The 13889-nt window shown below is 38.2% G+C and overlaps 1 protein-coding gene across 1 annotated transcript in view; it reads right to left on the minus strand.

Annotated features, from left to right (window-relative positions):
* Window positions 1–13889, minus strand: part of anapc1 (anaphase promoting complex subunit 1) — a 59816-nt gene that overhangs the window by 23612 nt on the left and 22315 nt on the right. The window contains exons 26-43 of the mRNA XM_085369061.1: window positions 12410–12446; window positions 12109–12182; window positions 11486–11664; window positions 11265–11351; window positions 11035–11174; window positions 10686–10804; window positions 10261–10391; window positions 9358–9498; window positions 7340–7492; window positions 7032–7113; window positions 6512–6603; window positions 5974–6108; window positions 5367–5449; window positions 4631–4709; window positions 4445–4519; window positions 2759–2811; window positions 2528–2681; window positions 2227–2420 (exon numbers count right to left, since the gene is read on the minus strand). Coding sequence (XP_085225187.1) covers window positions 2227–2420; window positions 2528–2681; window positions 2759–2811; window positions 4445–4519; window positions 4631–4709; window positions 5367–5449; window positions 5974–6108; window positions 6512–6603; window positions 7032–7113; window positions 7340–7492; window positions 9358–9498; window positions 10261–10391; window positions 10686–10804; window positions 11035–11174; window positions 11265–11351; window positions 11486–11664; window positions 12109–12182; window positions 12410–12446 — 2008 coding nt within the window. The remainder of the gene's footprint in view (window positions 1–2226; window positions 2421–2527; window positions 2682–2758; window positions 2812–4444; window positions 4520–4630; window positions 4710–5366; window positions 5450–5973; window positions 6109–6511; window positions 6604–7031; window positions 7114–7339; window positions 7493–9357; window positions 9499–10260; window positions 10392–10685; window positions 10805–11034; window positions 11175–11264; window positions 11352–11485; window positions 11665–12108; window positions 12183–12409; window positions 12447–13889) is intronic.

Here is a 13889-nt window from a genome sequence, read left to right on the forward strand (position 1 = left end):
AAAAAAGAAATAAATCCAAACAAAATAGGGGCAAGTAGCAGAATCTAACTCTAGTTCTGAGTCTAGCATTTTAGTCAGTGTCAGTGGGACAAGTATAATATATCTTATGTGCTCATGCTTAACTAGTACAAACTGAAACTCATGCAAACAGAAAGAACTCGTGATAGAAAAGCCACAGTCACCTTTGAAATACAGATCTAAGCCCTCTTCACACAAACTGTGTACACTGTTGGAAGAACTGGATTGAGCTGCCCATTCTCACATAAGCAGTGAAAATGGGCAGACAGTGTTCTTACTACTAGAAATACAACATCTGAGGCAGAATAAAGGTGCTGTAGGGTGAACTGTGTAGGGCAAATGAACACTGGCTCACAATATCTGTCCAGTTATCACATGGGACCAATCAGACATCAAACAGTCTTCGTACTAGGGAGGTGACAGTTTAAAAATTATTCAATGTGAAATCCAGCTGTGTCAGACACAGTTTGCGTCACTTCAGTTTCCTACTGGGGGACAATTACCAAGCTCTATCTCAATTGAGATCCAATGGGAAGAGGAAATTAAATACGGTAAGTAAATAAAGAAGGAGAGGTTGAGGAAAGGGGAAATAAAGAACAAAAAGGATCACCAAATAAAGAGACCAAACGTAAATGGGAAAAACATACGTGAGAAATTGAATGAGGAAAAAAAGAAGGGCCATGATGTAATGATAACTGCTAAATAAGTGGAAAGCAAATGTGACCAGGACATTTTCAATGGAAACAGAGAAACTAAATGACATACGAGCAGACAGCGAGACTGCAGGAAAAGTGACAGTGAAATAGCATGACTCTGCTACCCAGCATGACCTACAATCTCTGAAATGACACAAGACAAACTGCTTATGAAAATATATGCTATCGTGCAGAGCATTCAAACCTGCAGTCCTTACAGTGTGTGGGCTTTCAGCTGGCAGGTCTAAAATAAAATGTGACCTGAATGAAATGAAAAGGTCCATCTGATTATGGCTGTAGGTGGAGAGATGTTTTTGCAGAATGTGATGAAAGAGTGGGAGCTGTTGTTTCTCTTCAAAATACACAGACCAGGGTCAGCGGTTTGAGGAACCTGGCTTGGGTGTGTGTTTGCGTGCACATGTGCGCATGAATGTCATTCATTATGTGGAACACAGCACTCAAAGCAGACTTTTTTTGTATTTGTGTGGCTAACCCACGCTGTGCATGTGTACGTGTTGCATATGGTCTTTCCCAGAAAAAAGCAGGGTGGGTGTGGGTTTGCATGTATAGATGGATGGATGAATGCATGCAATTGTTCAATTCAGGTGTCATATGACAGCCTACATACAGAATATAACTCAAACCTCAGTGTCTTCCTTCATTCAAGAAGCATGAGCAACATCAAAGTGTGTGTGTGTGTGTGTGTGTTGGTGTGTGTATTTATTTTTTGAAGCATGATTCCTTAGAGGTTGTTGTGGAAGTTTAAAACAATGCCCACCTTGTTGGTACCTTGCCTGTTGTATAGTCTTGAAATGATTTTATGTATGTAAACATTTGCGTTTATCTATGAGTATATTGTACAGTTTTTTCTTCTTACTGTTATATTTATTACTACTGTACTTCCAAGCTTTACAGTTCTTCAGAAAAATCTACATCAGAGAACCACATTGTTTCATTGTGTGAGATGTTTCTCCAGTATCTTGAATACTGGAGCCACCGTTGTTAAGATATCATCAGTACAACACTAAATATGTATTCATCTACAGCTGAAAATAAAATGCAGCAAATGGTCTAGTTGATGCTTTTTGGAAACAAAAATGATTAAAAAAAAGCCAATAAAAAACAAACAAACCTATATTTAATATTTAGAGACTAGAATATTTGTCACCTCATCAAAAAGTTATTTAGGACAGAGTAAGCCATCGCTAGCCAAGAGTTAGGCTAACTACAAGAAAACCAGCCTGATCTTTATGTTCAAGTAAAAACACAAGTTCAGTGATTACAGAAATTGCTTTACCGGCCGCTCTACCCTTTCCCCAAAGCAACTTGACAAAAGCCTTTTGATTTTTGGCCTGAAAATGCACTTCAGCTATGAATAGATAATTGACAATTGATATGAATTCAAATGTATTATAGTTTTATACTAGTTTTCTTCACTTGCAATAAGGAATATATTTTAATAAATTTCAATGGGATTGGGAAAATGGCCATATTTTGGTTGTTCCCATCTCACCTGCCTCCTCCCAGAAAGAGCAGACCCAGTGCCATGTGATGAGCCATGTGGAAGCCATAGTTCATTTCACCACCAGTCCGCTTGTGGAAGAAACGACAAAGCTGCAGGACCTTCAGGTTTCCTGTACCAGACATCACCATGGACATAGCCAGCAGAATCATTGACAGGCAGGTCTGGAGGTTGTAAAATGTGTGCTAGGGAAGAAAAAGAAATCAAAGAGAAAATAATTTAACTGTAAGTAGATGAGGTAGCACAACATTGTTTCTTACTGTTAACAAAGTCAAAAATATAAAACACTCACAGCACCCACAGCAGCTGTACCAGCAAAGGACATGATTGTCATGTGGGTCCTGGCCAAGCTATAAAGGCAGTCAAAGGCATCAGAGTTGGCAGAGCCAGCAAACCGTAAACCAAGTGCCAAACAGGCCCCAGCTGTAATGTAGTCTTGGGCTTGGCTAAGAGAAACAAATACAATCAATTAGCAGAATTCAAATGTATAACATGAGTTGATGTTTTTGGCTTCAATACTTACGCCATCGTCTCCATGTTAATGTCCTCTGAAGGGTCAAAAGTCCCTCTCATGATCTGAAAACAAAATGAAAGTTGAAAACAAAATATCATAGGCAGTAAGGTGACAGTGGTTTAGAGTTAGCTTGCTCTCTCATGTTTGTGTGTGGCCAGCTTCATCCCATAATCCAAAGACATGCAGTTACTGGGGCTAGGTTAAGTTAACTGGTGATTCTAAATTAGCCTGACTGTCTCTCTCTCTCTCTACTGGTTGTGCAGCAAGCTGTCCAGGATGTACCCTGCCTGGGTCCTGTTGCAGCTGGCATAGGTTCCAGCTAGCACATGACACTGCACAGGGTGAACTTAAGAAAATGGATGGAAGGAATGAAAAGATATTAAAGCATAAATCTCTGTATAGTGCTGACTATAATGCAGCTATTCATACCTGATTAGAAGGGCAATAACCTGTTTTGAGTGTGCCAAGGTTCTAGTTACTAGTATTTATTGCCATTCAAAATACAAACCACAAAAATGTAGTTTTACATATTTATATCCAGTGGTGTAAATTATACTGTAGCAGTGTTTCTTAAACTGTGGGGGTGGGCCCCCCTACTGGGGGATAAAGTCATTGCAGGGGGGCGTGGACAACCAGAAGAAAAACATAAAAGATGGGAGTGAAACTAAACTGAGTTGAATGCTATCATGCTGACAGTCTTTTTAGTTATCTATTTGACAGGGGGGAAAAAAACATGAAATGGAATACATTTATGTTATTAAAGATTAAAAGTATGGGATTATTTTTTTCCTTTTTGTCATAAAAAGGCAGAACAAGCCTGAATTAATTATTTGATACTCTTCCCAAGGGGAAAATATTTCTGGCAGTTTTGCTGACCAATACATTGAATTTTCTTCATCATGAAGATATCAAGCAACAAACACTGCAATAAACTATCCACATCTACAGGTAAATGCTTGGCTGATTTACAGATAAAATTTTGGCCTTGGTCAAATTTATCTGAGTTTATGTTATCAGTAAGCCTATAAGGACATAGGAAGTTAAAGGCTAATATGCAGACTATTTGTTTTAAAGTCACTGTAATTATTCACAGTGTTATCAGACACGGCTTATTTTCCTGCCATTTCTCAAGCTTAGCGGCCACACAGGTTTTCGCTGTTCTATAACTATATTTACATATACACGTTGGACATTTTTTAATGTTTACTCTCCCAGTCGTTTGTTGAAACATCTCTAAGATGTTTCCAAGTTGTATTTTGCTCAGATAACTTTTCTGTTTTTAGAAATAGCCTTTTTCTTGTTTATCCACTGACGCCATTTCTGCTCATGTAAACTACCCATCCATCTTTGGGTGCATCAGTAAAGTACAACTACAGACCAGGGGAAATGCTTTTATTAACAGAATGTAGCTAGAGTCATTATGCTGTTACAGCAATTACCAAGAACCAATATCAGTGCATCTTCCAAAAAATAAGCCACCAGAATTGGCTAAATTAGCTAACTGAAAAAGGGTAAACCTGCCTCCATCCACACAAAACCACACGTCACAAATGGGATTTTCTTTGCAAGTTGTTGATTTGTTGCAGGGTGTGTGGCATCATGGCTCCAAACATGTCCACTTGTTCCTCTTTGTGTGTGTGTGTGTGTGTGTGTGTGTGTGTGTGTGTGTGTGTGTGTGTGTGTGCTTATTCTCACCTGTGGGATGTTACTCTTGACCCAGATAGTATTAGGCAGGATTTCATCCCACATGATAATACACCGGGCCAGAGTCTTTAGGGGTAGAGAGAAAAGAAGAAGAGACACAGGTATATCAGATTAAAATATAGAAAGGTGGGAAAAAAGATCACACACAGAAACACACAGAGCTAGATCCACACTAACCCTCAGCAGCAGAAACTCTGGCTTAATGAAGTCCAGGAGGAACAAAGTATCTGGAGGTTTCAGCCAATCAGCAATCGACCTAGTGGGCGAAACCATGATGAGAAAAGGGAGTGTTAATACCTTCTTTCAGCACCCTCTCAAACAACAGATAGCAGATGAGTTTTAAAGAACCTCTTGACTGTTAGAAACTGGAGGAGTCTCAGTCTGATGTAGTGTAATGTCACTATTTTTTCCATCAAATAGGCTATGGTGCTCCAGTTACGGTTCACGTGGGCAAGAAGTGGTTAGAAAGTCGAACACAGCACAGGACATTTTGGCCATTTTAAAGAAACACCCCACCAGCATTACAGAGTAATTATGGTGGAAAGATTCTGTGCCCCTTGAACAGTTTGCTACTTCTAATTCTATAACACCGGTATTACATTTTTTGGGGGGTAAATATTTAATGTAATATTTTTATGTTTTTTTTCCCCAGTTTATTCTATCTAGTTCTGTTTCTCCTAATAAAATAAAACACTTGTCAGCAGAGTATCTCTTTTTAGATTGTTTTGTCACACCATGAAGAGTATGCCTACACTCTTTGTATACAAATTTTAGGAGGTCAGTAGAAAGGAGATAAATCTAAAACAGAAGTCTTTAAGTCGCCTTTCCAAGACATGGAATAAACCTATTTTCATATCAAAACTTTTTTTATTTTATTTTGGAGACAAAAATGTAAAAACCTTTTTTCTCTCACCTGTTGTTGGTTTTGAGGTAGATCATGGCGAGGGCTAGCGTAGCGCCTGGACATGTCACATCTACATTAATAGTGTCACCCTCCTGAAATGACCAATGGTAAGGTTAATTAGCTAATCACAGAAGCCAGACCACTGTTTCATCAAATCATTTGGTCAAACTTCATCTAAAGAGAGGTGTGTCCCAACTGCAAAACCCCTTCACACCTACATAATTAAATATGACAATTAGCTTTTGCAATTGGGATAGTTTATTTAATGCAATATTGTTTACTCGTGCTACTTTAGAGTTTTCTTACACATTTGACATTGGCACATGTGACAACAATAAACTGAGAACAAACCTCAACTAATACGAATATGGAAAATAAAATTCATGAAGATTTGTTTACCAAATCCTTTCCTATTAGTGGGGAAAAAACAATACATCAGCACAGACTGAACATATGAAGAACCATGACATAGTTTTTGAGCTGCAGTTCTTATTGTATGGTAAAATTCTTTAGTAGTTATACAGTCACATTCTTCAGTATTATTTTATCGCATTGAAATAACACTGCTACACTGTAGACAAAAAAAAAAAAAAAAAAGGGGGTTTCTTTCATGTACCTTGATTTGGTAGCTGGGGGATTTGTGCCTCTCCCGGTTGGCCCCAGCCTGAGCTCTGCGATGTCCCCCAACCATGTACTGATACAACTGCTCAGGGACATTCAGGTCTGTCATCCCAATCAGGTTGCTGCCATGCTATGAGGAGAAAGAGGAAGGAAGAACAAGCAAGGTAAGTGCAGGACAGAAAAGGACGAGAGTAGAGATAAGAAACAAGAGACATGCAGAGACAGATGTCAAAGAAAACCAATATTTGAACTTGGGTTTTGTCCCTTTATTACTGGGCTTCAAGCATCATTAACACCTGACAATATTATGATCTGAGGTTTCTCTTACAGAAGTGAGCAGGTATCCAAGGGACTTTTAAAAGAACTTATGTGGCTTAATAACAGAAAAAAATGTATGTGTACAAAAAAATAAACATAACAATCGGGTTTTGTGAGAAGCTGTTACTTTTTTTTTTTAATTAGTTACTATTGCAACAAACAAATGGAAAATGGCAACGTATATTCATATATATATGTTTTTTTGTTTGTCTTACCCCCAGACAGACCATACCAAGAGCGAGCCCAGCTGCTAACGAATAGGACTCTCTGTCTGTACAATATTCCATCTCTGGTCCAGGGGGTCGACCTGAACAACAGACAGACCAAAAGTTACCATCTATGCATGGCAAGAAAAATCTAATTAAAGTAAAAATAAAAGTTCAACAGTGAGACTGGATGCAGTGTTTAAAATGGAGCAACAGAGCTTAAGCAGAACTTCTAACCTGACTGTTTACAATGTCTATTCAAGAAAACAGTATTTTTCTTGCAGTTTGAGAGATACCTATCCATTAAACATGCATTTGGCAATTAAATAATAGCCCAAAACCCAAATTATATTGTGCACTTTTTTTTCAAGGTGTTACATATATAAAATACTGTTTATTTACTTCAGTGAAATTCATATCCAGCTCTTTAATTAACAGCTTTTAATGTATCCGATTTAAACTTTTAGGTAATTTTATGGAACTTTTTCCCATTGTGTTGTCTCCCTTTTGCGCACACACACTTACACACCTATCTCAGACAGCAAGACTTCAGCATTGTGTCTATGACCCGTTCCTTGGTACACCAGCCCGATGCCAATTACAGCTGCAACCTGTAACAGAAAAAGAAAAAACAAAGAAAAAAAAAAACAGATGAAGAACTGAATGATCATCCAGGGAAGATAAAAAGAAATCTCTTCGGGGGTGCGACAGGAAGGGCATCTAGCGTGAAAATCTGACAAATCAAACATGCAGCACTACCTGCTGGGGCCACCCCCTGTGAAAACGGAATTAATCGAAATTAGCTTTATCTTCTTCTTTATACGTACTCACTCTTACCTGAACATTGTGTGGCACGTCCAGCTCAGTGGAAGTGGGCGGGAGAAGGGCAGGAATGTGTATGCCAAGTAGGCGAGTGATCGACATGTCCATGGTGCCCAGTTTGGCTGAAGACACACCCAGGAGGAGCCCAATGCTGGTCATTTCATGGCCCTGAGAGACAGAGGCACCCAGACATTAAATCACAATAAAAACTGCATCTGCAATTATCAGTGATAAACAACAACTTTCTAATATTTCATACACCTAGCAAAAGCTAACAGTAGAGAAATATTATCAAACAGCTTCTCTTCAAATAGTAGTCACTTTTAATAAAATTTAGACTATTACTTATTGAAAATGCAGTGTAATGCATGCTCTTTTGCACTAAAAAAAAAATGCAGTCTAACTGGCTTGATCTGTGACTCTCGTATCTGAGATCATGACAGACAGTTTTCATTAGACCCCTGTGTGCACATTTGTTTGACCGACCACAACATGTTTTAACACAAACAGCATGAAATAGGTGATTGCCGTGCATAGTGAACACATGCCATGAAGTAAGAGGCCATCTGTTGGACAGCCTTCCTTAGCCTTCATAATTTAGACATCATATTATCATTTGACTAAAAGTAAATGAAAATATTCTTGTATTGAATGACAATGTAGACAAAAAGCTCAGAAAATGATGATTAACCATTTACTAGCTTGTGAAGATAACCGCTGGGACCTTGTATGAAATTGTAAAATATGAGTTGCTCTCTTCCAGGGATGTCAAAAATCATGGGTCAAATACGAGTTAAAATACAAACTGAAAAACTAGATACAATGACACAGTTTTTGCTTGTAAAACGCTGACGCAAACTGGAATGTTTAAAAGGTGAATGGCATCACCCCAAATTCTTTTTAAAACCACAGTCATAAACAATTCTAATGAATTCTGATCCTCAGTATGCAATTCTCTATCACAGCAAGAATAGAAACTGTCAAAAAACCACTAGCAACAAACACGCTTCAACCACGTTCATTGCTTTCATTCACACTGGAAGCTGTGACATATTTTACCATCAACTCTCTGCATCTGATTAGTTCATTCTTGTGTGTCGAGCTGTGGATATTTATTTCTGAGCCTTTATTTTAAAAGATCAATTAGTTAGGAGACTATGAATGAGATACTATAAAGCTATTATAAAGAATATAATTTAAAATAAAAGAAATATATACTGGTGAAATCTCGATATTAGGGCAGTTGAGTTCCAAGATTCACCATTACGGTTTTTATACCAACAATATAATTAAACGTTAAACGCATACAATAAAAATTTGCAGTGAAAAACATTACCATGTAAATGCAGAGGGGGAAAAAAGAACTCAAAATAGGAGGACATGGTGTAGAACACAATTAGGACTGAGCAGACTTATATTGCATTCATACAATGACTAATACAGGGAAATAACTGTGATTATCATCAACCACAGCTTAAATTTACACAAAAATCAAAATTCAAAACGGGAAATGAAAATGAATCAGTCTTAAACATAGCGTGGATACTCAGTATGGATGAGGTTCAAAGGCTTAGCAATCAATCTTCAAATACCCTTTCACATAGACATTTGAATTTAGAAAAAAAAAAAAAAGATTTGGCTTGCGACATCCTGTTGTTTTTCTCACCCGAAAGTTGGAAGGAGTTGTCTCATGTCTAAGTTCTCACAAGGGAAAGTTTCACTTTGACTAGCTGCCAAGCTATGACGCATGTTTATGTATAAACTGTATTTAACTTCAAATTTGTTTTCATCTTATCGTTCTTTGTAAGTTGGGCGTGTGACAGAAGCGGGAGCTCTAAATTATTGCAAGAAAACAAAATTTAAAGCACAACCGGCTCTAAACTGAGCATTTAAAGTACAAAGTATTCTTTGAGTGTAGAGTGTTATACATGTACTTACGCACACTTCTTACTTTCTGCTGTAAAACTCAACATAGCAAAGAAATACTGAAATTGTTCCAGCACATGTAAGCCTGTGTGTAGACAGGTGTGCACCTTTGTGAGGTAGTCATGTATGTTCAGCGTGGCCAACTTGGTGAGGTGTCCATTGAGCCCCAAGGCCATAAGGAAGCCTGCATACTCATTAGCCAGCTCAGGGCTCTTTGGCTTGTTGTAGGCAATCCAGGCTGAGTCCACCTTAAAAACAAAAAACAAAATTAAACTATATTTATTGGTATAACACTAATAAATGTCTTTGTTGCAAGAGAATGAGGTTTTTTGAGTATTTACAATTATTAGAATATTTTATTTGTGCTCAGTTTTAATATCCATTTAGCATTACACTGCCCAAAGAATAAAAGACACTCAAACTAGAACAACAGTGACATTGTAACTAATATGGCTCACGTTCCATTCACAGTTATTACCCGTACAACTACTCTAATGCCCATTAAGTGATCATTGTGTGCAAGATTCGCTGAAATCGGACCAAAACCCTGGAAGTCTCCATTCTTGTTAATTATGAAGGAACACAATGACAGTAGCTTTAGCCAGAGTTAAAAGCTAAAAGCTAAAACCAGCTGAACAGTATAAATAAATATTCATCAAATGCTTAAATCTGTTAGCATCAATATCATATTTTTTTTCAATACTCTCCAGTTTAACATAACAATGACATTAGAAATAGGTAAGTAGTAAATAAACACGATGTTGAATAAGCAATGTAAAATGTTTTACATTTAAGGTTGGATAAAACTGAAGCTGTGGAACAAGCTAGCGGGTTTTAATTAAAATTATTCTACAGAATTACAGGTAGAGCTAATAGAAAAATACTAATAAAATAATAAAAAATAAAAATTTAATTTTTAAAAACATTTATAGGCCTGTCAACATTAACATTTTGGGGTATTTACTAAGTAACAGACTGATTGATTAAACATGCAATGATTTCAGTCTCACCTGTGAGGCAGGGGCTATTTTAAGCCCAGCAGCTACTCCGTTATGAAAACTGGGCCAGCTAGTCATATTGGGAGGAACATCAATGTTTCCGCTGTTCAGATCTACCACAGTATTCCTCGGAAGGGCACGGCCTGAGGAAGAAAAATAAAAATGAGAAATAATCTGCAAATGCATGTAGTTATTAAAACGTTAATCCTCTTAAACTTTGGAATATTTTGTTCCTGATTTAGCAAAGATAATTACAATGTTTTTTCTTTTTTTGGAAAGTTATGTTTCCTCTAGGGCAGTGATAAATTGTACTGCAACAGCTTTTATTATTGCACAAACTAATTTTATCTTCCTGTTAAATGAACCATTTACAAATTTCCACATTCTCGTCAACTTGTTCCAGTAGATTTTATTTTTTAACTGAAAACTTAAAATACCTGTGAGGTTGAGTTTTGGGACAGGTAAAGGTTCAGTCGGTACTGGGTGATAAGAGAAGAGAGTGAAGAGGCCCCTGCCAACTGGCAGGGCCATGGTCCTTTGACACAGCTGCAGGAGTCTATAGAAGGCAAGGACATGGACAGGGCAGGTGATAAAAACTATAAAAACATCACAGATTCTAAAAAAATGCCAACTGGCCAATAAGTTTACCACACAGATTAGGGGAGAAGAAAGGAAACACAGAACAGTACAGAAATATATACTGCATATGCCTTTTTAGAACTGGTGTTTTGCTGTCTCTGTTTCAAGACCAAAGATGTTCATGACAAATGCATGCATTATACTCACTTGTTCTCTTTCTCCTCTATGTACTCATGGTCAGACACCTCTGGGAGCTGGACAACACTAACCCGGACAGGTCTGGAGCTCTGCAGAAGCCTCCTGACCTCTTGGACCCTCAGATCCTGACTCCAAATCAGTCCTGTGACCTAGTGAGAAGAAGACATAAATATCTGAATTTTTTCTACAGAACACACTACTAACAAAAAATATATAAACATGTTTATGAATTTGTTTACCTCTTGAACAATGTCTGACATCCCATCCTCCTCCTCATCTGGTTCTGTGGTTGCAGGAGGTTCCAAGGACAGGCCTGAACTTACAGACTGGAGAAACACACAAATTATAAGGCCAAAAAAGAACCAAAACTTTGAAAACTTACTTTCCTATTTTAGAATCTGCAGACACTGAACTCCATCTTTATCTAAATAATTTAGGTTTTAAGTTTTTTTACACTCACAGCTTTGCTCTTGGCAAGGGTCATTTTGTGGGCTTGTTTGGTAAGATCTTGTCTTCCAATCAGAAGACAGACCTCCTCTGACCAATCAGAACACGGCTGCTCACGGCACCGATAGATTGCCTCTCTAATAGGCAAAGCCACACCAAAGGGGACCGACTCCAAATCTTTCAGGGTGAAACCTAAACCAGTGAAAAATGCACAGTTTTTTAGAAACAAGGAATATTCTGCTTTAGAGGCAGTGTCCTTTGTGTGTATTTATGTTAGCGCTCAAACAGGTGGGTGAAACTCAAAAGCTGCTACAACTGTTGTATGTACATGCTTTATACTATTGTCAGCTCACAGCTGAACAACTAAAATATCATAGGGTACATTACCCATTTTAAAATAAAAAGATTTAAGAAGCACACTTATATTAAAAACCAATATTAAAACCTTTATTCACACAGCAAACATGTCACCCAGCAGTGAGAAAGCACATTCAGGTTCACAGACTGGTTTCAGTGGACAGGTGTGAATGTGTAAATATGCATGTAAACCACTGTGGTGGCAAAAAAGAGGATATAGCTTCAACATTCCTTTCTGAATATAGATTCTTTTTTTTTAAAGAGACATACTTCTCTTACCCTGTGAGGTGAGCCAGACCACCAGCTGCTCAGCCAGATTTTCACTGGAGGACATCACTTTAACACTGCTCTGTCTAGAAAACATACACACAAGAGAAATTAACGGAAAACTTTAACTGTTATTAGGTATAAGATTTTTACAAGTTGACCTTTAGGGGTATATTAACAAACAGAAAAATAATACAAAAGAATGTGCTGGTATCCTGTATGTCAGAATTCATTTTAGCTGTTTCAATGCCTTAAAAGAAAAAAAAAGAAGAAATTTAAAAGCTCTTGCTCATGTTTCTGTCAGATGAATTACCTTCTTATTTGGGGTTCAGTGGCAGAGGATTTCTGGCCTGATGAAAATGAGAAAGGGGGGTGAGGAAGATCAGCAGCAAGGAAAACAGGTCAATGAATTTACAAATCAGGCTTGGCACTCTTTTTGCAGCTCTTACCGTATTTTCTGCACTGTAAGGCATACTTAAAGTCCTTTAATTTTATCAAAAATTGAAAGAGCGCCTTATAATCCGGTGTGCCTTATGTATGAATTCTGGTTGTGCTTACTGACCTCGAACCAATTTTATGTGGCATACGGCGCTGAAAAATCTGTCAAAATGTTTTAGTACAACTTTGGTACGCTACGAAGCCACACCGCTAGATGGATTGTCGGAGCATTATGGCTACCGTAGTCAGGGGCCTCGCAGACTGGGACCTTAAGAGGACGGAGTTTTGGACCCAAAGTCAAATGAACACTGCAGCATCAGTGAGAGTTAAAAACCATAAATTCTTTCAGCTTTAATAAGATGATCAGCGTTGCTGCTTTACCAGGTGTAACAATTAAGTTTAACATCCAGGCATCCATGAAAACAATGTATTAAATTTAACAGGGCTGGAGGTTAGCAGGAAGTTACCTTGCTAGTTTCCACCTAAACATGATATAGCATGTTATAACTGAGAGATTTCTGAAAAAATTAAAATGTACAGCTCTGCTATCACTTCCAACATAAACAAAGACAGAAAACTAAACAGCAGTGACATTTGTATGGTTACTGAAGTTGGACTAGCTGGTATATAATGATGTGCTACGTGATCGCTAGCGAGACAGCTATGTTAGCATAATTGAAGCTGAAGGATGAACGCTAACTTTTTGCCATTCCAAAAGAATTAACGTGCGGGTTCTCGATGGTTAGGGGAAAATGCAATCGCATGGCCGGTATGCTGTAAACGGACTAAACTTCAGTCAGGAGAACAACTGAGATAACCCATCCACAATACGAGGTTAGTCATTAATATACTGCAACAACATGGGAATAGAGCAGCTTCGAGAGAATTCAGCATTGATGAATCAATGGTACGGAAGTGGAGGAAGCAAGAATCCATCCATTCATTCGCTTATCCTTTTCAGGGTCGCGGGGGGCACTGGAGCCTATCCTAGCTGTCATAGGGCGAGAGGCGGGGTATGCCCTGAATAGGTCGCCAGTCTGTCGCAGGGCTAACACACAGAGACACAAACTGCATGTCTTTGGATGGTGGGAGGAAGCCGAAGTACCGGGAGAACACATGCAAACACAGGGAAAACATGCAAACTCCATGCAGAAAGACCCCGGCCTGATGGTGGAATTGAACTCAGGACCTTCTTGCTGTGAGACAACAGTGCTATCAGTACCATGTCACCGTGCTGCCAGGAAGCAAGAATGAGTAAAGTTTGACGTATCTGACTGTTTTGTTTCGGTTATTGTGCCTTATAATCCAGTGCACCTTATGTATGAAAACAGACACGTTCGTCAACAGTATGCCTT

This window comes from Diplotaxodon limnothrissa, linkage group LG13, assembly GCF_057381915.1.
Source record: "Diplotaxodon limnothrissa isolate DT_005_m linkage group LG13, D_limnothrissa_male_GT1.1, whole genome shotgun sequence".
NCBI classification, from domain to species: Eukaryota; Metazoa; Chordata; class Actinopteri; order Cichliformes; family Cichlidae; genus Diplotaxodon; species Diplotaxodon limnothrissa.